Below are 27,358 nucleotides of genomic sequence, written 5' to 3'. Positions count from 1 at the left end.
TCAAGATTTATTTAGATTGTGATTGCGGGCTACCACGACTTCTAAATAGGCGATAAGGCGGGGCGAAAATGATGAACCTGAGGTTGAGGTTGAGATGGCCGAGATGACCAATAGCGAGGCAAATTCGCCGAGCTACCTTGGTCCCTAGGGATTTTCATAGTCTAGTGAATAGTGAGTAAGACTTTCCTAGGACTGCTTGTTGATCGCGCCGCGCTACGAAATTATAACTTTTCCTAATCTCCTAGGAAGTTGGCCGCCAACATTTTGGCCATTGACCGATAATGTATATTTCAACTTCATAATTATTCACTTTTCGGCTCAAAAGCTTTATTTCTTCGTCAATTCAATATGGCAGAGTCCAACGGTTCTGCTGCTGCAGGCCACCGGCCACGGCGAAGTAGCTCGATCGCAAATCATAGGGGAACAAGTCGCCATGGGCTTTACAGAAGAGATTCAAATGTGTCCACCACAAGCTTCATGGACGATGTTGAGATGGCACACGATGAGATGTTTTCGGGTGCTGTTTCTGAATCAGTACCCTCTAGCATTGCATCCTTCGCACATCGACGGTCACGAGCAGATTCCACCGCAAGTTTCACCTATTATCAAGAAAACGAGGACGATGAGCTTTTACGAAGTACCGAGGACGAAGACGATAGCGCTATAATAGATGAGGAAGACGACATTCAATTTCAAGAGGAAGATTCGGACCTAGAAGCTGCCGGGTTGGCTATGAGAAGGACGTCAACCATAGAATCCAGAAATTCCGTGCATGATCGATTATTACGCAGTGACAGTGCAAGAACAGATGGGAGCAATCTTGGACAAGGTCATCGAACAAATCAAAAAATATACATCATCACAGAGGACCTTACTATAGTAGTCGCTGGTTTTCGAACAAGTACTTTTGGATTCGCGCTATACTTGGCCATCTGTATACTTTCCTTTGGTCTTGGTTATCTTTTACTACGATGGTTGCCGCGCTGGCAAGTTCGGATCATTGGAACTCCATCACCGCTGAGAGAATGTACTTGGGTTGTCATTGAAGTCAGTAATAATCGTATACTCGAAATTCCAATATTCTTTTCAAGCGACTCCGTGTGCCCCCTTAAACTGCAACGATACGCGTGCTGACTTGATCTGTGTGCGTAGAACCAATGGGGAGAATTCGTTGTCCAAGATGTCGAATCAAAGGAATACGGGCGCTCTCTTTCTACAGTCTTCGGGCTGTCAGAAAAGAAATACATGTCTTATGATTATGACGACGACCCAATTTTGGACAACTTACGTATTCTTGACTATCGTTATATGCGGTTCTCATTCAATCCTTTAAAGGATAGATTCGTCCTTTGTAATAGTGAGTTTCAAAGCTTCCTCATTGTCGGAACACAGTCCAAACTATTGGAATTCGTGGGCTATTTCGTAGCCTATGCGAACTTACCGTCGTAATTGAACCGCACTAACTGATAGCTCACAGGCTGGAAGGATCCGGCATGGACCGACGTAAAATCCATTCGTTCTGGGATCAGTGGAGAGGAAAAGGAAAATAGAGAACTAGTTTTTGGAAACAACATGATCGATATCAAACAGAAGACTGTTCCTCAACTTCTTGTGGATGAGGTACTTTATAATTCTCTCCGCCTGAAAGAAACCCCTACTAACTAGCTTAGGCATTCCACCCGTTCTACGTTTTCCAAGTTGCCAGTCTTTTTCTGTGGTCAATGGATCAGTACTATTACTACGCTGCGTGTATTTTTGTCATATCCGCTGTGAGCATTACTACTACACTTCTAGAGACTAAATCGGTGAGTACATATACATACCTGACAGATCGTATTATACACACTAACAATTCAACCAAAGACAATGAAACGATTGAGAGAGATTTCAAAATTTGAATGTGACGTTCGTGTACTGCGCAATTCCTTCTGTAAGTTACACGATTTTTCTTTTCTGGCAAACACAAGCTAACATTTTTAGGGCGTTATGTTCCATCAAGTGAACTTGTTCCTGGAGATGTTTACGAGGTCACGGATCCTGCCTTAGGACAGTTTCCCTGTGATAGTCTATTACTGGCTGGCGATTGCATTGTAAATGAAAGCATGCTCACTGGTAAGGTCTACAAATCTCATAAGTGAAATATACTGACTTCTTTTAGGCGAGTCCGTTCCTGTCTCTAAAGTACCTGCTACTGATGAATCTTTGCGGCTTCTCAACCTATCTGCTTCATCCGTAGCACCGGAGCTCGCGAAACATTTTTTGTTCTGTGGGACTAAGATCATCAGGGCACGCCGTCCTCATGATGATAACGATGGTGAGGCAGTTGGTCTTGCTATGGCTGTCCGGACAGGCTTCAACACTACAAAAGGTGCATTGGTTCGGTCTATGCTCTTCCCAAAACCTTCAGGATTCAAGTTTTACCGGGATTCCTTCCGGTACATATCTGTCATGGGCGGTATTGCGATGCTAGGATTTGTTGCATCGTTCATAAACTTTGTCCACTTGAATTTGGCGTGGCACTTGATTGTTGTCAGAGCTCTGGATCTGATCACAATTGTAGTTCCACCAGCTTTGCCTGCTACACTTACTATTGGAACCAATTTCGCCCTCGGGCGCCTTAGAAAGAAGCAGATATTTTGTATCAGTCCTCAAAGAGTGAATGTCGGTGGAAAGCTCGACATCGTATGTTTCGACAAAACTGGAACATTGACTGAGGATGGTCTAGATGTGCTTGGAATTAGAGCTGTACATCAGCCCGCAAATAGATTCAGTGATATCCTCACTGATGCAACATCCTTGTTACCCGGGGCGGCTTACGAACGTGACCCGACAGTTGATTACAACATCCACAAAGCCATACTCTACACAATGGCAACATGTCATTCGCTTCGAGTCGTTGATGATGAACTTATGGGCGACCCGCTGGATCTGAAAATGTTTGACTTCACTGGTTGGTCTTTTGAGGAAGGCCAACACAATTCCGGCGATACCGATGATGAGGATTCGGGAGGATTGTCACCTTCAATTGCACGACCCCCGGCAGGCATGGAATACGATTTAGATGATCAAGACAACGCCACTAACTCTCCCATTGAACTTGGCGTTCTCAAATCTTTCGAATTTGTCTCCCAGCTTCGCCGAGCCAGTGTAATCGCCCGGAACTTTGGGTCCCAAGGGTGTGACATCTATGTAAAGGGTGCCCCTGAATGTATGAAAGATATTTGTAAAGCGGAAAGCTTTCCCAGTGATTTCGAGGATCTTCTTGCGTATTATACCCATAGAGGCTTTCGTGTCATTGCTTGTGCCACGAAACATATCAAGAAGCTTAACTGGGTGAAGATGCAGAAGATGAGCCGCGAAGACACTGAATCGGAACTGAACTTCATTGGGTTCATTATTTTTGAGAACAAACTCAAGCCGAGTACAGCTGGTGTGTTGGACGAATTGACTGAAGCTGGTATTAGGAAAGTTATGTGCACGGGCGACAATATCTTGACAGCCATCAGTGTCGCCCGAGAATGCAATCTCATCGACAAGACCGCTCATTGTTTTGTACCCCATTTTGCAGAAGGAAACTCGCTAGATCCCAAAGCTCGATTGTCATGGGAAAGCATTGACAATGGCATTTATAAACTCGACAATGAAACTTTGACTCCACTTCCTCCGCCAGTAGAGGGCGATGCGTCTTTGCCTTACGATATATCTAATCTAAGGAATTACTCTTTAGCCGTGAGCGGAGATGTCTTCCGCTGGGTTGTTGATTTTGCGCCTCCAGTCGTTCTACAGAGAATGTTAGTCTGTGGCCAAGTATTTGCGCGGATGTCGCCCGACGAGAAGCATGAGCTAGTGGAGAAACTACAAAGTATTGATTACTGCTGCGGATTTTGTGGCGATGGCGCGAACGATTGTGGTGCTTTGAAAGCCGCAGACGTCGGCATCTCATTGTCTGAAGCAGAAGCCTCCGTCGCTGCGCCATTCACCAGCCGAGTATTCGACATTACCTGCGTTCCTGAAGTTATACGTGAGGGCCGAGCGGCTCTAGTGACCAGCTTCAGCTGTTTCAAATACATGAGTCTGTACTCGGCCATTCAATTCACATCTGTGAGCTTCTTATACGCATCTGCATCAAACCTCGGGGACTTTCAATTTCTCTTTATTGATCTAATACTAATTTTACCTATCGCCATCTTCATGGGATGGACTGGACCTTTCCCTACTCTATGCCAGAAACGTCCTACAGCCAATCTTGTATCAAGGAAGGTCTTGACGCCACTCCTAGGTCAAATTGCCATTTGTATCCTCATTCAGGCCATTGCATTTCAAGCAGTGCGTCAACAGCCTTGGTTCATTCCTCCCCACCTCAACAAGGATGAATCTAACATTGAAAACTCCGAAAACACTACACTGTTCTTGGTATCTTGCTTCGAATACATTCTTTCTGGAATCGTCCTCAGCGTGGGGAAGCCTTTCCGTCAGTCCATGGCACATAATCGTAAGTATTTGCACTTCTTTCTTCTTTCTTCTTGACGACTAATTATTACTTAGTGCCTTTTGTCGTCACGATTGTCGTAGCATTACTATTCTCACTGTATATGCTCTTTGATCCTTCACAATGGTTGGCGAATTTCATGCAGCTTACCGAAATGAGCTGGGACTTCGAGGTCTTTATCCTGTTTCTAGGGATTGGATATATCTCGCTGGCATGGACATCCGAAAATTATCTGCTACCGAGACTTGGAAAATATTTGGGTATTTTGAAGACGTCAATCAGCCGGAAGCCTAAGCAGAGGAAGACATACAAGTTGGTGTTGGAGGAGATGCGCTTGAGTTCAATGCAATAATGGTTGCGGCCAATGAACAAACACGCAATACACAATGTAAATGTAATTATATCTGTACACAAGCTGGAAAATAGATGGTTTATAAGAATCTTACGGTAGCCTGGCATGTGATCCAGACTCCAGTTGAATTTACTTGAATTACTTTGAATCTATTTGGATAATTATTTTCACCCAAATTATTAAGTAAGTGATGCTCGATCGTTGAAAACTCAATCGTCTCGATCGTATATACATAGGCAGGGCGAAAAAGTTAACCCACTGGACAAGCACTAGCATGAAAGCTAACAGGAGCTACGGGTACCGGAGTACATTTTAGATGATGATATTAATTGGGGACTCTTCCGCGCACCCACCCGCGCTTTGAACATTCCTAAACACAGAGATCCCGAACTCCCAGAAACAATCTGTATTTTAGTTCCCTTAATCCCCAGAAATATTCACGGGAACTAACTATCTTCTGGTTCTTCAACCTTTGACATCTTTGAACTGCTAATCATGAACTATGGTAAATCCAATCTACGTCATCTTACTTCAGATCTTGCTTGACAGTGGCAACTAACATTTTTCTAGACTGGATCCTCGATGGAGGATATCTCCCAAATGCTGTAATCCGGCTCGGTATTCGTCGCCAATTGCGTGAGCGAATTGAGTTAATCAAGAGTACTTCATTGGAAGAGGCCTACGAGCGTAAAATGAACTATGTAGAGCTTCTTCGAAGTCGTCCTATTGCTATTGAGACGGCTGCTGCCAATGAACAGCATTATGAGGTTGGAACTGGTGTTCTTGCTGCTTGTTTGGGGCCGAGAATGAAGTATAGTTGTTGTCTGTATCCTAAGGGAAGTGAAACATTGGGTCAGGCGGAAGTGGAAATGTTGGGAACTTATGTGAAGAAGGCTGGATTAAAAGATGGGATGAGCATCTTGGATCTTGGGTGAGTGTTTCTGAGCTCTAGACACGAGGTCTAGAAAAGGGGATGGTATGAACTAATGCAATTCAGGTGTGGTTGGGGCTCAGGAGCATTGTACTTTGCGGAAGTTCTCCCAAATTCTAAGATCACAGCGTTCTCGAACTCAAGAACCCAGAAGCTATACATTGACGAGAAAGCCAAGGAAAAAGGGCTCAAGAATTTGACAGTCATCACTGGTAATGTCGTCGATTATGAGTTTGAAAAAGAGAGTTTCGATCGAGTTGTATCCATTGAGGTAAGTCACATGCAAGAATCCGTTCGAGGCAATGGCTAATCAGACGAAGCTCTTTGAGCATATGAAGAACTATGAACTACTAATGTCAAAAGTTGGAAGAGCCTTGAAGCCAGGGGGAAAACTATTTGTTCATATTTTTGCTCACAAGACTACACCTTACGACTTTGAGGAGGGATGGATGAGCACACACTTTTTCGTAAGTAGAATCGATTCTCTAGACTTGGAATTACAATTTTGAATCTGGGAGTGTGATGCAATCTTGCTGCATCGCCTCTGATATCTGATGCACTTTTGAGCTCTGATTATACTTCAAGATAAATTTCTCTAAAGGCAATTACTGACTCATGGATGTTGTAGTCTGGAGGTACCATGCCCTCAGCGGATTTGTTGTTGTTTTTCCAGAAGGACCTCAAACTCGAGAGGCAATGGTGGGTGAATGGCCAGCATTACGCAAAGACTTGCGAAGTAAGTCCTTCAACCAGTTTAAACTTTGGTCTTCCATACTAATAACAATCGTAGGATTGGCTATCGAAGATGGTAGCTAGCAAGCAGGAGATTTGGCCTCACCTAACAGAAACATACGGCGAGAAGGATACCGCAATGTGGTACTACCGCTGGCAAATCTTCTACCTGGCAGTAAGTTACTTTCTTCTGTTTTTTCAAATGTTCTTTGCTAACTCAATCACAGTGCGCCGAATTGTTTGCTTATGAAGGCGGAGATACATGGGGTGTATCCCACTATTTGTTTGAGAAGCCCAGCTCTGCCTAATAGCATAGACACTGTAGAACCGATAGACTACGTATAATTGACTTAATTTTAACTCCAATGCCCAATGATATATTTCCTTCCATATGTACAGTTCTTGGCCCACTATCCGTGTTGTGATTCCAGACTCTGCTTTGGACGGTATCTCTTGATTGTCTGGGTCCTGGCAGCACATGGATACATCCTGACTGCCGCCGCACCATTTTCTCGTTCTGACATTCAATGATCCCAAGGATGCTTCCAGCCCAACAAAGCAGGACCTAATTTGTGTCAGTTTCTGTATTGTTTTGACTAGATTCATTGAGTGGCCGTACCATCTTTCTTCGCGCGGTACATCAACTGTATACGAATTAGCATGGCAGTAATGAAAAGATTGCAGGAGTATACATACGAAGAACCACATGCTTGCTCCCAATGCTGTACCAGCGAATCTGTATATAGGTGGAGCTCTGTAGAGTCCTCCGGGTCCTGGAGGTGGTTGTGCCATTATGCTGCTAAGCGTTTAGTACCAGATACAAATATAGCAGAGAACAGATTCCATGCAGTTAATAGCAGGCGTACGGATGACTTACGATGGTCGTTGTCTTGTGTTGCTTTCAGAAGTGAGGGTTCAATATGCAGATTGAGTCCCAGTCGTTCATACACAACTTTGAAATCCGGCCCGGGAGCTAAATGTGATGTAATGGCCCGACATTTAAGGCCACACAGCAGAAAGCTGGGTACTCGCCCGATAACCTTGAACCTTTGTATTTAATTCACTTTTTCTATTGTGTACTGTACTATAAATTTTCTTCAACAAAATCAATCTCCTTCCTACTGTCTTCCCGCTTCCTATTGTACTGGGGAAGGCAACAATGCTGTTAAGATCAATCATAATCTCGCAACACGAGCCCTGAAATCGAAGCTTTAGTTTTAACTATCTACTCTCTCATCCAACACCATTCAAGACAGACGTCATTTCTTTACGAAGAAAACTCTCGAAATCCACAACTGCAAGATCGCATACTCGACAATCTTCGCGCACACAACAAGGTTCCCTGCTTCCATCTTCGTTTCCTGCCAGAATGGCGACCCCATCACGACCAGCGCCGCAAGCTACCAATGGCATCTATACTCCAGAGCATGCGCGCCATCATACTCGGGCGCAAAGCTCATTTCGCGGCTGCTCCAGAATTTCAGATTATGAGGTCATGGGGAAAATCGGAGAGGGTACATTCGGAGAAGTACACAAAGCCAAATCCAAAAAAACTGGCATGGTTGTTGCTCTGAAAAAGATCCTGATGATCAACGAGAAAGATGGGTTTCCAATCACAGCTCTTCGCGAAATCAAAACCCTTAAACTCCTTTCGCACGAAAATGTCTTGAGTCTGGAGGAGATGGCCGTCGAGCACCCGCAGAAGAATACCGATAAGAAGAAGAAGGCCATTATGTACATGGTCACTCCCTACTTCGACCACGATTTATCAGGTCTTTTGAAGAACCCAAATATTCATTTCACAGAACCACAAATCAAGTGCTACATGCTGCAACTACTTAAGGGGATGGAATTTATTCATAACAACAATATTCTTCACCGAGACATCAAAGCTGCGAATATATTGATCAACAATAAAGGTATACTTCAAATTGCCGATTTTGGTCTGGCGCGACACTACAATGAGCCTGTGCCAGTGGCGGGAAAGGGAAATGGAGAAGCAAAAGCGCATTATACTGTTGTGGTGGTTACAAGATGGTACCGTCCTCCGGAACTTTTTTTGGAACTGCAAAACTATACTCCAGCGATTGATATTTGGGGAGTTGGGTATGTTTAACACCTTGATTTCGAAAATCTGACTAATGATCACCAGTTGCGTCTTTGGCGAAATGTTCCTTGGGAAACCAATCCTCCAAGGCGAGAGCGAGGAGCAGCAGCTTAAACTTATTTTCGATTTGTGTGGCACTCCCAACGAGGAGAACATGCCTGGATGGAGATTGTTACCCAAAGCTCAGGGACTCAACTTCAGCCCACCGCGCCCTTCGACGTTAGCACAGAAATTTCGAGAACAGGGCTCAGGTGCTATCTCTTTATTGCAGGAATTGCTTAAGCTCGATTGGAAAAAGCGTACCAACGCGATTGATGCATTAAAGCATCCATACTTCAAAAACTCTCCTTTACCGCTAGACCCGCACGACATACCGATCCTAGAATCATCACATGAATTCGATTCAAAGCAGCATCGGGGCCAAAAACAGGCCCCACCACCTCCCAAGGGAGGCGATGTAGGCATGGGACCGGATCAGTGGGACCGAAATGGAAGCGGGCAAGGATATGATAACTACTCCAGTAATCGAAGTCACCAAAACGGTCGCTACCCTCCCCCTCCTCCACACGGTGGCTACAGAAATAGTGGCCCACCGCATCAGCAATACGATGATCGCAAACCAGCTTGGAGAAGAGATGATCGAGGTTTACCACCACGACCACCGCCGCCCACTGATTTCGCTTATGATGGTGGAAGATCAGATACACATGGTCACCGATCCAGATCTCAGGATCTAGATGGCCGTGGCCATCGTGATCGTGAGCACGCGTCTCTTCCTCGCAGTAGAGCTGGAGGAGGTGGTGGGAATATCGATACGTATATCCCAAGTTATAACACAAATAGACGACCAAGAGATGACCGTCCACCCCGCGACGACCGCCCACCCCGAGATGATCGACCGCTGCCACGAGATGACCGTCGAGACGATCGTCCACGACATAGTAATGGAACTAGACACGACTACGACAATCGAGGTTCCCGAGAACCTCGCGATAGTCGAAGTCGTAGTCCCAATCATGATCGTGGGAGAGATCGATACAGAGACCGAGAGCCGATAGGAGATCCTTATGCTCATCGTCGTTGATGTTACGTCGGTTTTTCTCAGAACGTAGTTACATTATTATTCTGTTCATTTAGCGTTGGGATCATAGTTGCGAGGGTGGAGATAAATCTATCTTCTTGATATTACTTTGCGAGATCATAGGAAGTGACTCGCACTTGGGGATTGGCGTGGGTAGCTTTTGGCTCTGGCTTTGGCTGTATCAATTTGGCGTTTCTCACTTCAATGTAATTTTGAAAGCATCAATGGAAGGAGGAGGGGATTTTCATATTCAAAGTATCAATGCAGGAAAGAAAAGGAAAGTGGGTTGGCTGGTAACAAATTGCTCGACATTTTATCAAGCAATCACATATATGAAGTTTCTCGGCTCCTATATTCGGGGACGGGGACATATCGGCATGTAGTTTTATATGGGCGGTTGCATCAATGGCACAAAACAAGATCTCTTTCTCTAATTTTTTCCCGGGAAGATTCATTCGCAAAAGGTGCACGGTGAGTTGGAACCAAAGAATCCGTGGATTTTATGGGGATAAAAAGGTGTGACGGCGAAAGATGCTATGCTACAGATACCTATTTCCCTCTCTTCGCTTTTGTATCATTGTACACATCATATCATATCATATCATATTAAATATCATATTGCACAATTGGAAGACACACTTGGGAATTTGAGAAGAGATTGTTTCGCGCTAGAACACACTATCCATTGAATTTTTTCGATTGTGATATTTGAAGGCAGAGAGCTCTTGAGAAGAGTCCTCAATTTCAATCTTCATACACCGAGCTCGTTGGGGTTTATCGTAAGATACTACCTATGTACTAGGTATGCTCTACGCTATAAATCTTCTCCTTTCCTGTGTCTTTCTTACATTAAAGACTTCCCAGTCTCGGACAATGTCTCTTGAGTGAATAAATTACAAAAGTATTTTCAGAATTCAAAGTCCAACATTGATAGTGTAAAGAAATCGTAGACACTATTAACAAACCATTAGAGGTTCCCTAACATTCTGCATCTAGAAGCTTCAGTTTCAGATTTGCAATTGTACTCGCAAAAATGTTTACTAAGAGTTCTTCGTGGATGTAATGAAACGTCTCTTACAAATTGCGCCAGTCACCCTTGTGAGCTTTACCGTGATGCCATGCTAGAAATCGACAAGTCCTTTCTCATACACCCAAACTCCATCCTATGCTCACCAGCCAGCCAGTTGGATTAACCATTGGGAAATTTGGCTCTTAAATTACACTCAATAGCATCAATTCGGTTTGCTCCGCGGTTGTGGAGCGAGTCTACCATGGTGTTAGTGTCGGTTCACATTGATTGGAGCTGGAAGTGGCTACATACTTGAGAAGCTCGAATTCATTGTATCTCTTCAGATACTTGTTCCCACGTCTATAAGCTTTCAATAGATCGCTAGGATGTTTGCTGCGAACAGGTCCGCCAACAAGTTTGACGACTTTTGATGAATCATGGAACATCGGATCAAAAACGAGAAGATTTTTCGTGCCGTCGGTTAGTTTCTCGAATCCAATGATTGTCATTGAGTGACCTGAGACGTAACAGTTAGATAGGTACGTGGAAGCGAGAGTTTGAGGATTTACCTGGATGTTGAAAGTATATGGGAGGCAGAGACGTGTCACGAACTTTGCAATTATAATCGAGAGCACCATCGAAGAAGTAAGACTCGATCTTTGAATACAAAAGATTGACTGCTGGAGGGTCTCCCCTATCCTTTCTTGTCTTCATAGCCGCAGTATCACATCTAAATTGTTTGTCAATTCAATGTAAAAATTCAAGAGCCTTGGAAAGCATACGGGATTCCAAGAGAGCAAAACATTGCTTGAGCCTATTGTTCATGTTAGTTGGTTGACATGATAGCTGGGCATAACAAAGGAGAAGCAGAGGAGGATACTCACGTCAGGAGTTCCAATATACTTTCTTGTTCCACGAATTCCACCGGTTTCTATTCGACCTTGAGAATTTATTCCTTGGTCCCAGGCGCTCTCAATATATTCTTGGATATCAAAAATAGTTGGAACAACATCACCGAGAACTTTATGACCAGGGAATTGGGATTTAACGATATACGAACACATCATTTGAATGTTTCTGTAGCCACAGAAGCCCCCTAAATAAATGGTTAATAGGAGAAACTCGGCAAGGAAGTGAACACCATACCCTCTCTCATGAGTTTTGAAACGTGGAGAACAGCCGGATCACACAGGTAAGCATAGCTTACTGAACGGTCTTGGTCCAGAAGCTGGGATAGTACAGGAATGATACCATCCGCTTGATTCGGACAATATTTGACCCTCCTCAATTGACCATCTGCATTAATCCTGTTGATCGTCTTATACTGGCCATCTGCTTGGAGCAACTTCACGAGCCATGATGGCATTTGCTTCTCATGCGCATGGGGACCAAGCTCTGCTTTCTGTTCATGAAAGAGGTCAATATCATGTGACAATTAACATTTGAAAAAGTCAGAACCTACACCTAACTGACGAGTACCCTTGGCAGGAGGAGGTTTGGATTGCGATTTCAGAGTGATATCAGGCATTTTCAAGATATCTCTCCATGCTTTTGTCCCGGCTTGCGCTGGCGGTGGCTCTCGGGTTTCGTAATCATGCCCATCATCGATGTTTCGCAGTGCGTGTGTGAGTTTCGTACCAAAACTAGCATCTTTACCAGCACCATTCTTGACTTCTTGTCTAGAAGACCCCGACGCGGGAGTATCTAGGTCCATATTTCCATCTTCTTCTCCGTGCATCTCGATATGACTATCAAGCTCATCAAACAATACCATTTCTCCACATCCATCAATCGGACAATCGGCATAGTTAACATCATCTTGATTTACCATGGCGACAACGCTTGCACTATCTTTTGCTACGAATGGTGATTGTCCTTCAGCATGTAATGTTTCCAAATGTAACTTTCTTTTCATTAGCACACGGGATTCTCTTTTTTGAGCCAGAGTAATATTTCGGAAAATGAACAAACCATTATTTGATATTCGCTTTCTGTTTTGAACCCACAAAAGGGACAAAGCATTTCTTGAGCCTCTGGCATCTTGACCTGGGCCATACGGTTGGTTGTGGTGTTCCTGGATAATGAAAGAATTACAAAGAGTGGTAGTTACGTTACGGCTGTTAACGTCGAAAGTGTATATGAACGAATGTATGAACAAGGGTCGAAGAGGTTGTCTTATACACGGCAACTTTTTAATCGGCTACAGGAAATATGAAACGGAAGAAGAGGTATTAAATAATCGTATGAACTTAAGAGAAGGTAGGTAGGTAGTGAATTGAAGACAAGAAGGGTTAAGAAGGAAAGAAGATGAAAGATTGATTGAGGTTGGTTGGTTTGAATGATTTGTCGATTGCTTACCTGGGTAGGTAGTCAGGTACCTGATGTGATTTGTTAAATCAAAGCGAGGCTGTTACAACTTATTATGATCTGAGGATCTTTACTAGGGACCTTCGTATATCTACTAGGTAAATAAATATTACGCAGTATAAGCAAATGTTACTAGGTAGATAATAAATATTAGGTAGATATAGTGATGAGTTGGCTGGTTGGGAGGTTAGCATTTATTAGTATATTATTATTATTTATTATTACCGATTAAATATATATAGCAAGTGTAATAATATTATATTCATAACGCTTCCCTCGGTTGAGAATAATATTAATAATTTGCGTCTTTATTATGTAAAGATTGATCAATATAATATATTCGTCACCCAGGTAATCTCAAATTTGGTTGACAATTGTCTTTTCTTTGATTGATGAGTTTCTATGAACAAAATTATGGAGGTGTAGATAGATGTTCACCAGGTTTCTTCATCAGAGTAAAGTCAAACTTTCTCCAACGTTATGCCAAAGCAAAGAGAGACATGGTCACATGAGAAGTGCAGCTTCCAACGCCATCAAGTAACTGTTTTCGGTATCGTACATATACCAACCAGTTCCAGGGTACGGCTGTATTTTTCCTCCAAGGAACTCACGAGACGACAACATTTGACTCTTCCACATCACCACAACGAAATGACACTCCAGCACAATGTCAAACTCAAAATTGAACAACGGTTGAACCCGAAGTTAACGGCGGATCATCGGTCACTGAGCGGTCACTTATCGGCCATGAGATACCGCAAGGCTGACCAATTGCATAAATTCCCCGTTTAGACCCAAAACATTTTTCTGTTATCTCTGGTATCATATTCTCAACTTTCCTTTCTTACTTCGCATACGGTAGCAAGATCTGATTCCACGTGCAATATGTCCCCTCGTTTGCTATCACCTACTCTCCTCCGAGCATGTCGGAGGAATTACTCTACATCTAGCACCGTTTCTTTGGCGTTCGATTTGCACGAACCTGCCAAAGCCTCGTCCAATGCTCCACGAGCCATCATCTTCATGCATGGTTTATTCGGATCCAAGAAGAATAACAGGAGCATTAGTAAGTGAGCTTTCCTTGCGCACCCGTCTTATCGTCGTTACGGTTCACTAATTCTCGACCTCAGGGCTCTCGCAAGAGATCTAGGAAGGCCTGTCTATGCCGTTGTAAGTCATATCTTTCGAAGTGCTTTAAAGAGCATATATTGAGAGCAAATAGGATCTGCGAAATCATGGCGACTCACCGCATCACCCTAAACACGATTATACTGCCATGGCAGCCGATGTAGCTGGATTCATAAACGAGCATAAACTTACCGGGCCTACACTGATAGGCCACTCAATGGGAGCAAAGACTGCAATGGCTTTAGCACTTGAATCGCCAGAAATGGTCGAAGATATAGTATCCGTGGATAATGCACCCATCGACGCGGCACTCCTCAGCAACTTCGCCAAATACGTCCAAGGAATGAAGAAAATCGAAGAAGCGGGAGTCTCCAAGCAAACTGAAGCGGATAAAATCTTGCAGGACTATGAAGAGGAGCTTACCATTCGCCAATTCCTCCTCGGAAACCTTGTGCGCACTGAAGATAAGACGCAGAAATTCAAGGTTCCTCTCAAGATTATTGGAGCTGCTTTGGACAATCTGGGCGATTTCCCGTTCAAGGATCCAGATTCGATCCGCTTCAACAAACCTACATTATTTGTTCGTGGAACTCAAAGCCACTATGTGCCAGACGAAGCACTTCCTATAATTGGAAAGTTCTTCCCCCGTTTCGAATTGGCCGATATAGACGCTGGACATTGGGTAATCTCTGAGAAACCAGAGGAATTTAGACAAGGTTTGTCTTTCCATTTGTGGGCAGAACTGTGAGAACCTTTGCTGACTGATGTGGAACTAGCCGTCGTAGAATTCTTGAAGCCAAAGGAATAGAAAGGGTAAAAATGTACAGTCTATTGTGTGTATGTAAAAGGGTATCTGCCATAAGTCCATGTCATCCAAAAGAATAATACCCACGTAACGCCTCCGTATACAAATGCTTCGTACCCACCATTCCACGTACTGTTTACCTAATATATCATAATGTGTGCCCAGTACCACTTGATCTTACTTGTTGGAAGACTATGAAGTCTAGCAAGCGCATCCCGATGTAGAGCTGTTGTTGGTTCCTCCGATCGTGACCTGTAAATTCACACATTAGCACACCCTTCCGCTGCACAACCGCAAGCGCATGAAGAACTTACACCACCAGACTTCCTCTGCCCCCCCTTCAACAACTCCGGTCTCTTGACGACCTCCCTCACCACTCCCTCAAAAACCCCCTTCACACCCTCCCTAGTCTTACTACTACACTCTCCCCATCCTGCCACACCCCTCTCTCTCCATTCCTCCGCCAGCCTTCTCCCCTCTTCTTCGCTCACCATCCGCTTCCCTTTACCATCCAAATCACATTTCGTTCCCACAATCCAGAATACACATCCATCCACCGCATTATTCTCCGCCTCATCAATCCATCTACTCAAACTATTGAACGACTCGCGATTCGTAACATCATACACCAATAATACCGCATGCGCGCCCCGGTAGTAAGAATTCGAGAGCGTGCGAAAACGTTCTTGGCCTGCTGTATCGAGCAGATTAAGCCGGTAAGGAGAGCCGTGGATAGAGAGGGTTTTTAACTAGAAGGTAGGGAGGTGTTAGTATATATGCGCTATTGTTCTGTATCGTATTATATCATCCATTCAAATAAAAGAGAAAGGAAGAACGAAAATCAGAGACAAACCTTAAAATCGACGCCAATAGTAGCAGTACTACTTTCTGAATCAAACTGATCATCACAATATCGTATGAGCACTAGACCAAAAAAAATACTCTATTAGCACAAGCCTAGCCTTTTATCTCAACCGCAATAAAACAAATGCATAAGGTGGAATCGGGGGTCATACATGCAGATTTACCAGCTCCTGACGGACCTATCAAGAGAATTTTAAGAGTTGGTATAGATTCGTCGGGTGCCATCGTGAGAATATCGAGTAGTCGTTAGAGAAACAAAAAACTGAGTGTGTGGATGTGAGGTTGATGTTCTAGGTGTAGAAAAGGGAGTGGTATGCATATAAGGAAGGAAAGATGTTGGGGCCATGTTAATCACAACGTCACTCGCTAAAAGCAAGGCTGATGCAAGATCAACAACGCCACCAGTGCATTCACGTGGATCGTCCTCATGGACACTGTGTTTTTGCATTTTTTTGACATTTTTGGAATTGAATGATAGCCCAAGGCTATATGTGATGCAAAGTCACGCCTATATTGCCCAAAGCCCAGACTTGACTACATATCATGCACCATCAAACCCAAACCACATAACATCATCATCCTTAATTTATACTTCCTCCAACACCTTCTCCTTGAATTCCCTCTCAACCTTTTGGCCCTGCTCATCTGTGTTTGACTCGCCGTGGAGGTTAAGAAGAGCACCAAGGTCGAACTTGGGTGCCTTCAAAAGCTTGACTTTTCTGATGTGAACCTAGTGTAAAATTAGCATATAGAATTCCAACCTCTCTAAATAACTGAACATACGTTTTGTAATGGGTAGATGCCTTGGGTTGCCTTCTCAATCTCACGACCGATAACCTCTGGGATGAGCTTGGCGGTGAGTTGAGTGAGGGTGCAAGTGCTGGCCTCACGTTGAATAATCTCGGTCATCTTCTTGCGGATGGCTCTGATTTGGGAAGAAGCAGCGTATGTGGTCTTCTTGATTTGGTTAGGTCTGCGCTTGGTGAAAGCAATGGCGAAGAGACGGAGGAGGTAGTCGTCGGTGGTCTTGACGGTGATGTTGGCCTCGATCAAGGATTGCCACTTTCTGACGAGAGATCTGAGCTTGTCTGATGTGAAGTCGAGACCGTGGAAGTTGGTCAAGCAGTTCTTTCCTTGAACCTCATCGACACGGAGCTTAACCTTGCGGAAAGCGTGGTCCTCATCCTTTTGCAAATCGGCCAAAGAAACCTCGACGATTCTTCCCTTCAACGAGTCGTTGGCGTTCTTGAGACCGGTGGTTCTGTTGACAAGGGTCTTTCCGACACTGTAGAAATTATTAGATGGAATTCGAAAGATGAGTAATGGGATTGCCGTACTCTCTGATTTGGAATGAAGATGGTGCCTGTGATAAATATTGTCAGTCTCGGCGGATGAGGTTCTTGTGTCAAAGTTCAACATACCTTGATTTGGTACCAATCTTTACGGGTGAAGGGATCCAAGGTCTTCTTCTTCAAACCCTTCTTGCCCTTAGAGAGACGCTTATTCCTGTCGTGCTGTCAGATTCCAGTTCGTGATGCTTTGCCCCTCGCCCTCCTTCAATTGTCGCGAACCCGCCATATCGAATCCGTGTATATTGCGATTCATCGATTTGCAACAGCACAGTATCGGGGAAATGGGATATAATAGCGAGGAATTTACTCACTTTCCGACAGCCATGATTGCGATTAGTTACCTTTTCGCCGACTGAGATTGAATTGTTGAGTGGGCGTTGGTGGTCTGGTGAAATCAAGAAGAGGTCTTCAAACAATTTTGATTTCTGTGCGTAAATGAAAATTAAGCGAGTTATTTTTGATAGTTCCAATGGTCCAAGCGCTACGAAGGGTCAACGTACTAAGAATTGCGGCAGACCCAATCATTGAAAATGCATGGGAAAACTTTTGCAAATTTGATACAATAAAGGAATTTCAGGTGAGGGTGGAGGGGGTCAATTTTCATTTGGAGTCGATGGGACTTCGGAGAGTGTTATGTTCTATCTTGATTTCTGGTGTTTGGCTTTCTTCTCCCTGTGGTAAGGGTCCCTCCATCTCCATACAGACATGACAAGACAGCAAAAGCGACATACCAATCACTCATAAGCTGGCTCCTGCATTTAAAAGCATTTGAATCTTTGATTCTACATAGGACAATGACAATTATGATAGTAGCAGTCTGAGGTAGTTTAGATGTTCCTCCATAGTTCCCAGCAGTATCAATATCAATATCAATTAGAACCTGCTCATTAGATATGCACGTAGGTAGGAGGGTAGGTATTCCATCTAACTCCCCATTCAAAGTTCTCCTATAGTTGGATCCAACATCGAACATTGAAAGGAATCTTCGCAGATGATCTATTTTTGCCATCACCCGACTACACATCCTCGAGACATCCTATCCTGTCCATCCTACATCCTACATCCTACATCGTGCAACTTATTCCGTCCATGTGGAAAGATGGTAACTGGTACCGGCATCGGTATCACTTGACTGGACCTCTGACTTTTATTACTTTATGACTTTGTGAAAATAAAGCAAATAATGAAAATTCTCATGTCAGTTCATTGTTCCGGAGCCTCGCCGAGCCTTGCCGATGACGCGATATTCTACCAAAGCAATACTTTGCGAGTTTGTGCTTGTCATGCCCCTCTACTTTACTAGGTTTTGACTCATCCATACATGAACATCGAAAACTTAAATTGTTGATTAATCCCTTGACTTTTGGAAGATTCATTTTCTATACTCTTCATTCATCATTCATCACTCTTTATAGTTTTTCATATTCATATTCAGACTTCTCAATTAATTGCTTCCAAAATGACTACACCACAAGATATCGTTGGGGCAAGCGGCCTCTCAAGAATGGTCTCCAATAGCATGAACCTGAGCGGTTCCCCTACATTAAGTTTCCATTCTCCACCCTCGAGCTATGGAGGTTCGATGTCGAGAGCAAATGCGCAAGCCCAGGCAAAGCAATTGAAGCCATTTGATAAAGAAAACATTAAGATTTTGCTCTTGGAAAATGTCAACCAAAGTGGAAAGGATATTCTTACCGGACAAGGATACCAAGTTGAATCACTGAAGAGTTCTTTACCAGAGGCCGAATTGATCGAAAAGATTCGGTATGATGAATGAAGCCAACAAAGAAGCAAGACTTGCTAATAACTATTGTATAGGGATGTCCACGTCATTGGAATCAGATCGAAAACCAAGCTCAACGAGAAAGTCCTTCGTGAAGCCAAGAACCTGATTGTGGTGGGATGTTTCTGTATTGGCACAAACCAAGTTGACCTTGACTACGCTGCCGCACATGGAATCGCAGTCTTTAACTCTCCCTTCGCCAACTCCAGAAGTGTTGCAGAATTGGTCATCGCGGAAATCATTGTCCTTGCCCGTCAACTCGGCGACCGATCGAATGAATTACACAATGGAGTTTGGAACAAAGTTAGCAACAAATGCTGGGAAATTCGTGGAAAGACTCTTGGTATGTAATTGCACACATGCCTTCTTTTAGCATAGGGCTAATTTTCTATTTCAGGTATAATTGGTTATGGCCACATTGGATCGCAACTATCTGTTCTTGCCGAAGCCATGGGCATGTCGGTGATCTACTACGATGTTGTCAACCTCATGGCTTTGGGTACTGCCAGACAGGTTCCTACTCTAAACGAATTACTCAATACCGCAGACTTCATCACATGCCACGTTCCAGAACTTCCAGAGACCAAGAATCTCATTGGCAAAGCACAATTCGATCAAATGAAGGAGGGAAGCTATCTTATCAATGCCTCCCGTGGTAGTGTGATTGATATTCCAGCTCTCATTGAAGCCTCGAGAAGTGGAAAGATTGCCGGTGCAGCTTTGGATGTATACCCAAGTGAGCCAGGTGGAAATGGACCTTACTTCACAAACGAGTTGAACACTTGGGCGGAGGATCTCCGTAATCTTAAAAACATCATTCTCAGCCCTCACATTGGTGGCAGTACCGAGGAGGCCCAACGTGCTATTGGTGTTGAAGGTATGTGCTTCTCCAGCATTGGAAATATCGTCAGCTAACATGATCTTCTAGTTGGTGACGCTCTTGTGAGATACGTGAACTTGGGTGTTACTCTTGGAGCTGTAAACTTACCAGAGGTCAACCTTCGTTCGCTCACACTGGACGAGTCCAACCACGCGAGAGTAAGTTCATTTCCCGTAATTATATGATCGATTTACTGATTTTAACAGGTTATCTACATCCATCACAACATTCCTGGTGTTTTGAGAAAGGTTAACGAAATTCTCGGTAACCACAATGTAGACAAGCAAATTACTGATAACAAGGGCGATGTGAGTAACTTTTGGTGTTTAAATTGTTACAATCATGTGCTAATACCGTTCAGGTTGCCTATCTCATGGCTGATATCAGTAACGTACAAACTAGCGATCTCAAGGAGATTGTTGAGAGCTTAGAAGGTTTGAGCTGTAAGTTCCTCTGCACATATAGTCAATCATACAAAACTAACACATTCAGCACGTATCCTCACCCGTGTGCTTTATTAAGCAACGAAGAAATAGAATCGGATGTACAAATTTGCATTGGGAGTTTTGAATTAAAAGGGCATTCACCAGGAGTGGCGGCGCTTGGTCTTGGGATTGCATCTAAACAATCCCTTCAACATAGGCAGGGCGGGAGACAAAAAAGGTTCACCTGAGAATTGGAAAATCGGATCAAAAAAGTTGTATATTAGGCGTAGGATATAGCCCAATACATTTATTCTATTGGAAATAAAACACTTGCTGGCTTCGATCATCATCTTGAGGAACTAATCAACTTAATCGTGTAGGGTCTGTCTCGAAAGTAAATTACAATCACTAGAATTACAAAAATTTCGATAATGTGTTCAATGGACAATAATGGCCAAGCGGCACTGATCCGAATATCATGGAGGAGCCATGAGGATCGCATAATGGACGATTTCATTGATTTCACACAGCTATTGATGAACTGAAAAATATAAAACTGTTAGAATTACGCTGTTCGAGCCAGTTTTCTGCATTCACACCTCTATGGCCATGTGAATATCTTCATCTTGTTTCTAATCTAGTGTTATGGGACACAGGAGCTCGATTTTGGAATACCATAACAAGTTCATTACGTACCAGGTTGAAAAAATCGATGCGAGTTTTCTCCTCTCCTCAATCATTTACATTCTCTTTACCATACAGATCTCTCTTGTCCATCGCACAGCAATCAATCAATCAATCAAACAGGCAATCTACTCATAACAAAGAAAAGGCGCACGAAGCCAAAGGGTATTTTTAAAGTGTTCGATTAGATTGTTAAATAAATACCAGGTATTTCTTTGAATAAATACCAACGCCCAAGACCAATGTATATATGAAAGGGTATATAGTGTAAGGAAGGAATGCCAGCCATAAATACAGATTCCCAATGTACACCGAATCAAACATTAACCCATATATACGGAGCACTGTTTACCCCAGGGGGACAACATCCCATTCATCCCATTCGGATCGACAGCAATCCCTCATCCGTCAAAAATCCGAGATGAAGAACGCAGAAGCTCACCCCGGAATTGCCGAGAGAGATTCTCGGATTCGCGATCGAATCGACCCACCCCGTACTGTACTTTTTACTAAAGAATTACCACCGGTCCCGTGTTCCGGACGCCCTGAACACTTATCCCGTCCGTCCATGTATGTGTCCATTCCATCCGTGTGCTGCTGCACGGAAAAAGGTATCAAAGAATATCCGAATATCGAAATCTGTCCGTCCCAAGAACCAGCCCAAGAACCTATTACTATGATGATGATGATGATGATGATGATGATGAAGGACGATCGTCTCGTCCCACTTATGTACTTTATTTTTTTTCTCCATCTCTTTTCCCCATCCTGACTATCCAAGCAAGTGATTTGTGAAGAGCCTCTCACGAGACGCTCTTTCGTTCCATCCTCTCATTTGGTTCTTGGTATCCTTGAAAATCTTCAAACGAGGGAAAGCTAAAGTAGCCCGCTGCTATCACTTTAATCAGCCAATTGTCTTCTTAGGGAACTTCAAGCCCGCAATCCAGAAAAGGAAATACAGAGAAAAAGAAGGCCAAAAAAAAGAGAGAGAAATAGAAAATACTAACACTGGAAACCACCCGAGCACCCCTTCATCCCCAATTCCTGCTTACAGCTCCTGGCCAATCCGCTGCCGCTCTCCGGACTTCGAGGACTGCGATTCCCAGGCGTCGAATACGCACTGCCGCTATCTCTCCTCGAGCTTCCTCCATTCATGTGATCTTGCTGAGCCGAGTAGCTAGCCACCCTCGTGAGAATCGACGCCGCTTTGGTCGAAGCATGGAGCGTAGCGAGATCCTTACGCGAGGCATTGCCGGTGACGAGGGAAGGCGCTGTGGCATGTGCTCTCATGAGTTTGGGTCGAGCAGACATGCTGGGTGAGGATCCGCGAGATTGAGTTTTGGTGGACATGGTGAAGTTCTATGGAGGGGACAGAGGGGGATTGTGATTGGTTGGGTCACGTTTGATGTACGGTTGAGGCGAAGGAATGATCGTCCTGTGATAATATATAACCTTTCGTTTTCTCCACTTGGGTCGAATGATAATCCGGAGCAGACCGATTGATGAGATTGGGGGAAATTGATGATAGATTTGAAGCTTTTGACGATATTAACTCTTCGTAGAGAAGTAAGTGATCAAGAGTGTATTAATTCCGGGGCAGGTTTTCTAGAAGGAAAGAAAGAGGAGTAAAGAAAGTCGGGCGATACACTTGTCTATATTAAATAACACACACAAAAAGCATGGCAGGCCTGTCAAGCAAATGCAAAACACTACGTAGATAAACAACTCAGGCCGATTTAGGACATCCTTACCAGAAAGCCGATAAATAAGAAAAGGGTCGGTCTGGCCACATGTCAGACGGTGAGCTAATTGCCGCAATCATTGCGTCCACGCCAACAATAATGATGTGGTGGGTTGTTAATGGTTATGGTGTTGTACACATGCATCAAACGTGCATGGGAAAAGGTGGGCAAGCTTACCATCCAAAATACACTATCAATGTTGACCCCTCACTCGGGCCCGCCTTACTGGTTGCCCCCCAATAAATGCTTGGATACGACTCAAACTTTACGATAATATGGCGTTCCCCCCCAATTCTCGAGAATCTTGGAACTTGGGAGAATTGATATATATATTGGGTGGTTTGACTGCATACGATACTTGTGAAGCCACTACTGTACCTACTTTCGGTGGTTAGAATACGGTAATGTCGTAATGTCGTATGTTTTGTCAAACAAGTCACCATGCTCAACCGAGATCTGACAAGACAAAAGTTAAAACATTGGTAAGGTAAAATAAAATCGTTGTTCTATGTACTAGACTACGTTTGGTATGTTAGGCATTCATACTGCATGCAGGTACATATTGTGCGGCCCGAGTCATGACTGTTTCTCTCCGCGCGTGATCAATGATCAATACTGTATTTCTGGGTCAGTTTCATAAAGTCTCACTACTGCAAAATTTCTTGAAGGGGTACATACTCATCCCAACTACGTCCCTTGACAGCAGCAAGTTCCTCCTCTGTCATTCTGTGACCAGTAGTAAAGTATCCTAGTAGCAATTGTTCAGCCCTATTACAAGTTACGGATGGTAAATGATGCGTGCAAGACTGACCTGCTGTAATCTTTGCATCAATCTCGACCCTCGAATCCGCTGGGATCCATGATTCAGGAAGCTCAACTCTCTCATGGATGGGGATTCTAGACGTTTGTTTAGTAATGGAAAACAACGTCGCGTGCTTGGTTCTTACCCTTGACCGACTATGGCATCGTGTTTCATGCTGTAAATATGGTTACTCCTGCGTCTTATGTAGTGGATTCAAGCAACTTACTTGCTCATACTTAGCATTCTGTCAATTTTCTTTATTCCCAGCCAATGAAGAATGTCGGGCATCAATGCCTGGAAACGCATATCTTTTACACCGGCAATATTTTCCGTGCGCTTGAAATATTCCGAAGCTCGATCAAGTCCACGCTTTCTAGCGTTATAAACGAGGTACTACATGACCGAGTTAGATGGCTGTCTCAAAGATCCAGAGAAGTGATAAATCATGAAGATCTGAGGGGATAAAATGCGGATGTCATCGGAAAATGATTAGGAAGTGGGGAGATTGTGTGGTGAAGTGGGTATTGGAACAAATCGATAAGCCTCGATGAGTTCCACAACAGAAGGATAAATGCAGTGCAGACAACCTATCAGCCGCGGAAATATTCAAATACCTTTGTAACCTCTCCAAGAGCTCTACCTTCTTTTCTGAAGTAAATCACTCGGGAAGCAGTTAGTCATGGTGTTGAAAGCATTGTCAAATACATAACTCACCGACTAGAAACGCAAGAGTCAGTAATTGCCTGTAAACTTTTGAAAGGAAGCAAGGAACAAAAATTGCATGAAAAAGCGAACATAGTTGAGGATCCAAATTGTTGCCCATGTGTCATTGAACACAAACTACGAAATATGCAAACAGATTTGAATATCAGGGTTGTGAAATGAAATCGATTGTACTTACCCCCACTACCACCCTTTTGCGCCTCCTTGACAGCCTCCTCGATACCATAGATCAGGTAAGGACGGCATGTACAAATATCAGATCCGAACACGTCACTTCCGTTACACTATCACAAGAATCAGCATGAAAGATCTCCTAATCGTAATACCTCAAATTTGCGGCATTTGATTTTTACCTCGTCATGAATTCGTAAAGCTAGGCGAACATTCTCATCTGACATCTTCGCGGGGTCTCCAAAGCAGTAGACGGTCAAACCACCTATTGATAATTAGGTATCTCCACGATAAATCGAGATTACTATTTCATACCAATTGGTGGCATGAAGAGCTTGATATCTCCTCTGGTAATCAATTCGGGGTATGATCCACCAGTGTGCTCGAACAATGCTCTTCTCAGAACCCCTTCGGCTAGACTATGGGTAAGCAGAACGACTCCCGAAATTGTGATAGAAATACGAACAGATGCCAAATCGCTCAGCCACCCCAGGTAAATACCATACCTATTGTGTTATTAGACGTATATCTTTCAAGCAGGTAATCAACATACTGGTTCCACGGCAAATTTTGTGACTGCAAGTTCACCAGCCTCATTCAAGCAAATCTTGCCATCCGGCTTGAGCCGACCTTCACGCACGCTAGCTTCTAATTCTGGTAGCTATAAATTTCATTAGATTTATATTACCAACTTGCTGTTTGAGGTTGCAAATTACCTTCATATGAGCTCGGGTGATTGCTATAAATGATCAATATAATTAGTTCCGCTGTCTAATACGATGTCGACCTTCCAGAAGGCTGTCAAAGTACATACCAATAGTAGGTCTAATATCAACTGAGTTTTGTCAGCTCAAAGCTACTTCATGCTCTCATTTAGAGGCTACTTACCATTCTCCTTCTCAATTGTGTCCTTGAAAAGCCATGGAGCGAGATGGCCCAAAGGATCCATCGATACTATCTTTTTCTTGTCGGCCCATTGAGGGAAGGGTCCGATGTTGGCGGCAGGTTCTGTGTTTGTGAAATCTGGCCTGGAATGTGTTAATTTGTTTACATATGAAATTCAGGTTGTTTGAAGCCTACTTATGGTCTGCCTTGATTTCCTTGCTAGCAACGGCCAAAGCATAGTATATCGAATAGGATCCACCGTGAGCTATCAATGTCTAGTATCAGATTACATCACGAGTTATTACGGGCAACCAAAACATACCTCCAATTGCTAAGACAAACCGTTAGTATACGAACAATCTATGAGCTGGTGAACAAACTTACCGTTACGTCTTCGGGCTGTTTCTGTAGCTCTGGAAACAACTACCGGTCCTCTGATTTGCGGGTCGCTATGACCCCATTCCATAGGAAGTGGATTGATACCGGATTGTCCAGGGTATGTACTTATATCATAATTCAGTTCAAATGTTTCTATTCCCTACATGCATTCTGAGAAACTCACGTGAGAATGATTCGAGAAGTACCGGTGCTTGCTTTTTGGGTATAAGAAGGAATGGGTGCTTCATCGGGCTTCGCCGCCGAGATTGTTGGAGACTTGGGCACCTCCGCTTCATTCTCATCCTTGGATGCACTTTCATCATTGCTTGCAACAGGCTCGGAGGGTTTGGAAATGGTTGCCGAATCAGTAGACGCAACATCTCGCACTTCCTTCATGCCAGCTAAGACATTGACACGACCGGTAATAGCATCGACGTTAGATGACAGCTGGATCTGGTTGAGTTGTAGATTTTTGATGGAATTCAGGATCTCCTGCATTAAAGCGGTCTGGTCAGGAGGCGGGGAAGACATCTTTGAAGGCAGTTTGGGATATGATGGATTTCAAAAAGAAACGGGTTTGAGAGGAAAATAAATGATTTCAGTTGATTTGGAATGGGAGCAAGCAGATCTTATAAGTGGAAGATGAGGGGTAATTGGGAATCGGCGCGTTGGTATTGTTTGCTTGTCAGATAGCTACTAGGTAGGTAGGTAGGTAGTAGGTAGTAGGTAGTAGGTAGTAGGTAGTAGGTAGTAGGTAGTAGGTAGTAGGTAGTAGGTAGTAGGTAGTAGGTAGTAGGTAGTAGGTAGTAGGTAGTAGGTAGTAGGTAGTAGGTAGTAGGTAGTTAGTTAGATAGCTCTCCAAAGGAAGGCACAAGAACACGTATTACGTGAATAACAAAAATGGTAAAGTGACTTTCCTCTTTCTCATGGATGATACGAGGAAGGAGATAGATAGACGGATAGATGGATAGATTGAGAGAAAGTGGGAACAGATTGATGAAAGTTGTATGCTAGTTGGTCATATTTGGCTGGAGTCTGTGGTAATGGTGATGGATTGCGTTGCTATCATTCACTTCCTTATAAAGCTGTTGTCCACTGTCCAAATTGGGCTGGCTGTATCTAAGATAGCACGATTCCGAGGTAGGTCTATCAGCCCCACTCTGGAGTATAAAGACGGAAGGGACTTGCACTGTGAATTACCAGTGGCTATATAGTACAATTTACGATTTACGATTTACAATTACGATTTACCATTTACAATTACGATTTACCATTTACAATTACGATTTACCATTTACAATTACGATTTAATATTTACGATTTGCGATCTACGATTTACCATTTACCATTTACCATTTACAAAGAAAGCCCCGTGCTCATAGTCTCAAAGAATCATATATGATGTGCGTACCTAGTAGAGATATTAGCCGTAGTCATTGATTCAGTCATTCTCGCTAGCATGTATCTAGCATTGATTCAATTGAGCCATCGTCCTGTTGATATATACCTACCTACCTACCTACCTACCTACCTACCTAGTACCTATCAATTCCTCAACTTTGAGTCACAATTGATAGTCCTGATTGATAACTCTGTATCAAACCCAAACCCCTTTTAAATCACAACCCATCTTTGTTAATACAAGTACACGCCATACCCACCCACTCA

The 27,358-nt window shown here is 43.6% G+C and overlaps 11 protein-coding genes across 11 annotated transcripts; 5 read left to right on the top strand and 6 right to left on the bottom strand.

Annotated features, from left to right (window-relative positions):
• Positions 1-348: 348 nt before the first annotated feature.
• Positions 349-4,841, top strand: EAE98_008731 (uncharacterized protein; the record flags this gene model as incomplete). Its single annotated transcript, XM_038956354.1, has 8 exons — positions 349-1,047; positions 1,153-1,357; positions 1,478-1,620; positions 1,671-1,805; positions 1,864-1,930; positions 1,981-2,112; positions 2,159-4,492; positions 4,546-4,841. The coding sequence occupies 8 exons, from the start codon at positions 349-351 to the stop codon at positions 4,839-4,841; spliced, it is 4,011 nt and encodes a 1,336-aa protein (XP_038807435.1).
• Positions 4,842-5,336: 495 nt separating this feature from the next.
• On the top strand, positions 5,337-6,812 carry EAE98_008730 (uncharacterized protein; the record flags this gene model as incomplete). The annotated part of the gene is made up of 7 exons (XM_038956353.1): positions 5,337-5,346; positions 5,412-5,772; positions 5,839-6,043; positions 6,093-6,239; positions 6,401-6,508; positions 6,563-6,679; positions 6,732-6,812. The coding sequence occupies 7 exons, from the start codon at positions 5,337-5,339 to the stop codon at positions 6,810-6,812; spliced, it is 1,029 nt and encodes a 342-aa protein (XP_038807434.1).
• Positions 6,813-6,952: 140 nt separating this feature from the next.
• EAE98_008729 (uncharacterized protein) lies at positions 6,953-7,436 on the bottom strand. Its single transcript, XM_038956352.1, has 4 exons — positions 7,382-7,436; positions 7,201-7,300; positions 7,124-7,148; positions 6,953-7,069 (listed from the first exon to the last, which is right to left on the bottom strand). The coding sequence occupies exons 2-4, from the start codon at positions 7,294-7,296 to the stop codon at positions 7,029-7,031; spliced, it is 162 nt and encodes a 53-aa protein (XP_038807433.1). The 5' UTR covers positions 7,297-7,300; positions 7,382-7,436; the 3' UTR covers positions 6,953-7,028.
• Positions 7,437-7,873: 437 nt separating this feature from the next.
• On the top strand, positions 7,874-9,695 carry EAE98_008728 (uncharacterized protein; the record flags this gene model as incomplete). Its single annotated transcript, XM_038956351.1, has 2 exons — positions 7,874-8,610; positions 8,657-9,695. The coding sequence occupies 2 exons, from the start codon at positions 7,874-7,876 to the stop codon at positions 9,693-9,695; spliced, it is 1,776 nt and encodes a 591-aa protein (XP_038807432.1).
• Positions 9,696-10,350: 655 nt separating this feature from the next.
• EAE98_008727 (uncharacterized protein) lies at positions 10,351-13,201 on the bottom strand. Its single transcript, XM_038956350.1, has 9 exons — positions 12,673-13,201; positions 12,164-12,604; positions 11,848-12,103; positions 11,586-11,797; positions 11,484-11,515; positions 11,271-11,431; positions 11,014-11,218; positions 10,771-10,958; positions 10,351-10,684 (listed from the first exon to the last, which is right to left on the bottom strand). The coding sequence occupies exons 1-8, from the start codon at positions 12,754-12,756 to the stop codon at positions 10,925-10,927; spliced, it is 1,425 nt and encodes a 474-aa protein (XP_038807431.1). The 5' UTR covers positions 12,757-13,201; the 3' UTR covers positions 10,351-10,684; positions 10,771-10,924.
• Positions 13,202-13,953: 752 nt separating this feature from the next.
• EAE98_008726 (uncharacterized protein) lies at positions 13,954-15,004 on the top strand (the record flags this gene model as incomplete). Its single annotated transcript, XM_038956349.1, has 4 exons — positions 13,954-14,138; positions 14,199-14,238; positions 14,291-14,912; positions 14,973-15,004. The coding sequence occupies 4 exons, from the start codon at positions 13,954-13,956 to the stop codon at positions 15,002-15,004; spliced, it is 879 nt and encodes a 292-aa protein (XP_038807430.1).
• Positions 15,005-15,202: 198 nt separating this feature from the next.
• On the bottom strand, positions 15,203-16,090 carry EAE98_008725 (uncharacterized protein; the record flags this gene model as incomplete). Its single annotated transcript, XM_038956348.1, has 4 exons — positions 15,203-15,253; positions 15,316-15,750; positions 15,855-15,925; positions 16,018-16,090. 4 exons carry the CDS (start codon positions 16,088-16,090, stop codon positions 15,203-15,205), a joined length of 630 nt encoding a protein of 209 aa, XP_038807429.1.
• A 361-nt stretch (positions 16,091-16,451) lies between these two features.
• Positions 16,452-17,542, bottom strand: EAE98_008724 (uncharacterized protein; the record flags this gene model as incomplete). Its single annotated transcript, XM_038956347.1, has 5 exons — positions 16,452-16,595; positions 16,649-17,150; positions 17,203-17,228; positions 17,287-17,371; positions 17,529-17,542. The coding sequence occupies 5 exons, from the start codon at positions 17,540-17,542 to the stop codon at positions 16,452-16,454; spliced, it is 771 nt and encodes a 256-aa protein (XP_038807428.1).
• Positions 17,543-18,151: 609 nt separating this feature from the next.
• EAE98_008723 (uncharacterized protein) lies at positions 18,152-20,654 on the top strand. Its single transcript, XM_038956346.1, has 7 exons — positions 18,152-18,981; positions 19,036-19,343; positions 19,398-19,877; positions 19,929-20,038; positions 20,087-20,188; positions 20,242-20,323; positions 20,373-20,654. The coding sequence occupies exons 1-7, from the start codon at positions 18,677-18,679 to the stop codon at positions 20,399-20,401; spliced, it is 1,416 nt and encodes a 471-aa protein (XP_038807427.1). The 5' UTR covers positions 18,152-18,676; the 3' UTR covers positions 20,402-20,654.
• A 1,011-nt stretch (positions 20,655-21,665) lies between these two features.
• Positions 21,666-22,339, bottom strand: EAE98_008722 (uncharacterized protein; the record flags this gene model as incomplete). The annotated part of the gene is made up of 2 exons (XM_038956345.1): positions 21,666-21,881; positions 22,042-22,339. The coding sequence occupies 2 exons, from the start codon at positions 22,337-22,339 to the stop codon at positions 21,793-21,795; spliced, it is 387 nt and encodes a 128-aa protein (XP_038807426.1). The 3' UTR covers positions 21,666-21,792.
• A 994-nt stretch (positions 22,340-23,333) lies between these two features.
• EAE98_008721 (uncharacterized protein) lies at positions 23,334-26,221 on the bottom strand (the record flags this gene model as incomplete). The annotated part of the gene is made up of 18 exons (XM_038956344.1): positions 23,334-23,346; positions 23,410-23,479; positions 23,543-23,628; positions 23,679-23,708; positions 23,760-23,926; positions 24,148-24,194; positions 24,435-24,540; positions 24,610-24,692; positions 24,743-24,841; positions 24,894-24,933; positions 24,981-25,088; positions 25,144-25,166; positions 25,242-25,262; positions 25,316-25,455; positions 25,508-25,577; positions 25,635-25,643; positions 25,697-25,815; positions 25,875-26,221. The coding sequence occupies 18 exons, from the start codon at positions 26,219-26,221 to the stop codon at positions 23,334-23,336; spliced, it is 1,578 nt and encodes a 525-aa protein (XP_038807425.1).
• Between the last annotated feature and the right edge of the window lie 1,137 nt (positions 26,222-27,358).

This window comes from Botrytis deweyae (genome assembly GCF_014898535.1).
Source record: "Botrytis deweyae strain B1 chromosome Unknown BDEW_023, whole genome shotgun sequence".
In the NCBI taxonomy this organism is placed as follows: Eukaryota; Fungi; Ascomycota; class Leotiomycetes; order Helotiales; family Sclerotiniaceae; genus Botrytis; species Botrytis deweyae.
The sequence above is the reverse complement of the archived record's forward strand: the minus strand, read 5'-3'. Positions and strand labels throughout refer to the sequence as shown.

Excerpts from the sequence above, each read along its gene's own strand:
- EAE98_008729 (XM_038956352.1), bottom strand. The coding sequence starts at position 7,296 with ATGGCACAACCACCTCCAGGACCCGGAGGACTCTACAGAGCTCCACCT. Across the intron at positions 7,149-7,200 it reads GAGCAAGCATGTGGTTCTTC|TTGATGTACCGCGCGAAGAA; the intron begins GTATGTATACTC and ends ATTCGTATACAG. Across the intron at positions 7,070-7,123 it reads GTACCGCGCGAAGAAAGATG|GTCCTGCTTTGTTGGGCTGG; the intron begins GTACGGCCACTC and ends GACACAAATTAG.
- EAE98_008727 (XM_038956350.1), bottom strand. The coding sequence starts at position 12,756 with ATGGCCCAGGTCAAGATGCCAGAGGCTCAAGAAATGCTTTGTCCCTTT. Across the intron at positions 12,104-12,163 it reads AGGGTACTCGTCAGTTAGGT|AAAGCAGAGCTTGGTCCCCA; the intron begins GTAGGTTCTGAC and ends TTTCATGAACAG. Across the intron at positions 11,219-11,270 it reads CATATACTTTCAACATCCAG|GTCACTCAATGACAATCATT; the intron begins GTAAATCCTCAA and ends GTTACGTCTCAG.
- EAE98_008723 (XM_038956346.1), top strand. The coding sequence starts at position 18,677 with ATGACTACACCACAAGATATCGTTGGGGCAAGCGGCCTCTCAAGAATG. Across the intron at positions 19,878-19,928 it reads ACGTGCTATTGGTGTTGAAG|TTGGTGACGCTCTTGTGAGA; the intron begins GTATGTGCTTCT and ends ATGATCTTCTAG. Across the intron at positions 20,324-20,372 it reads GAGCTTAGAAGGTTTGAGCT|CACGTATCCTCACCCGTGTG; the intron begins GTAAGTTCCTCT and ends TAACACATTCAG.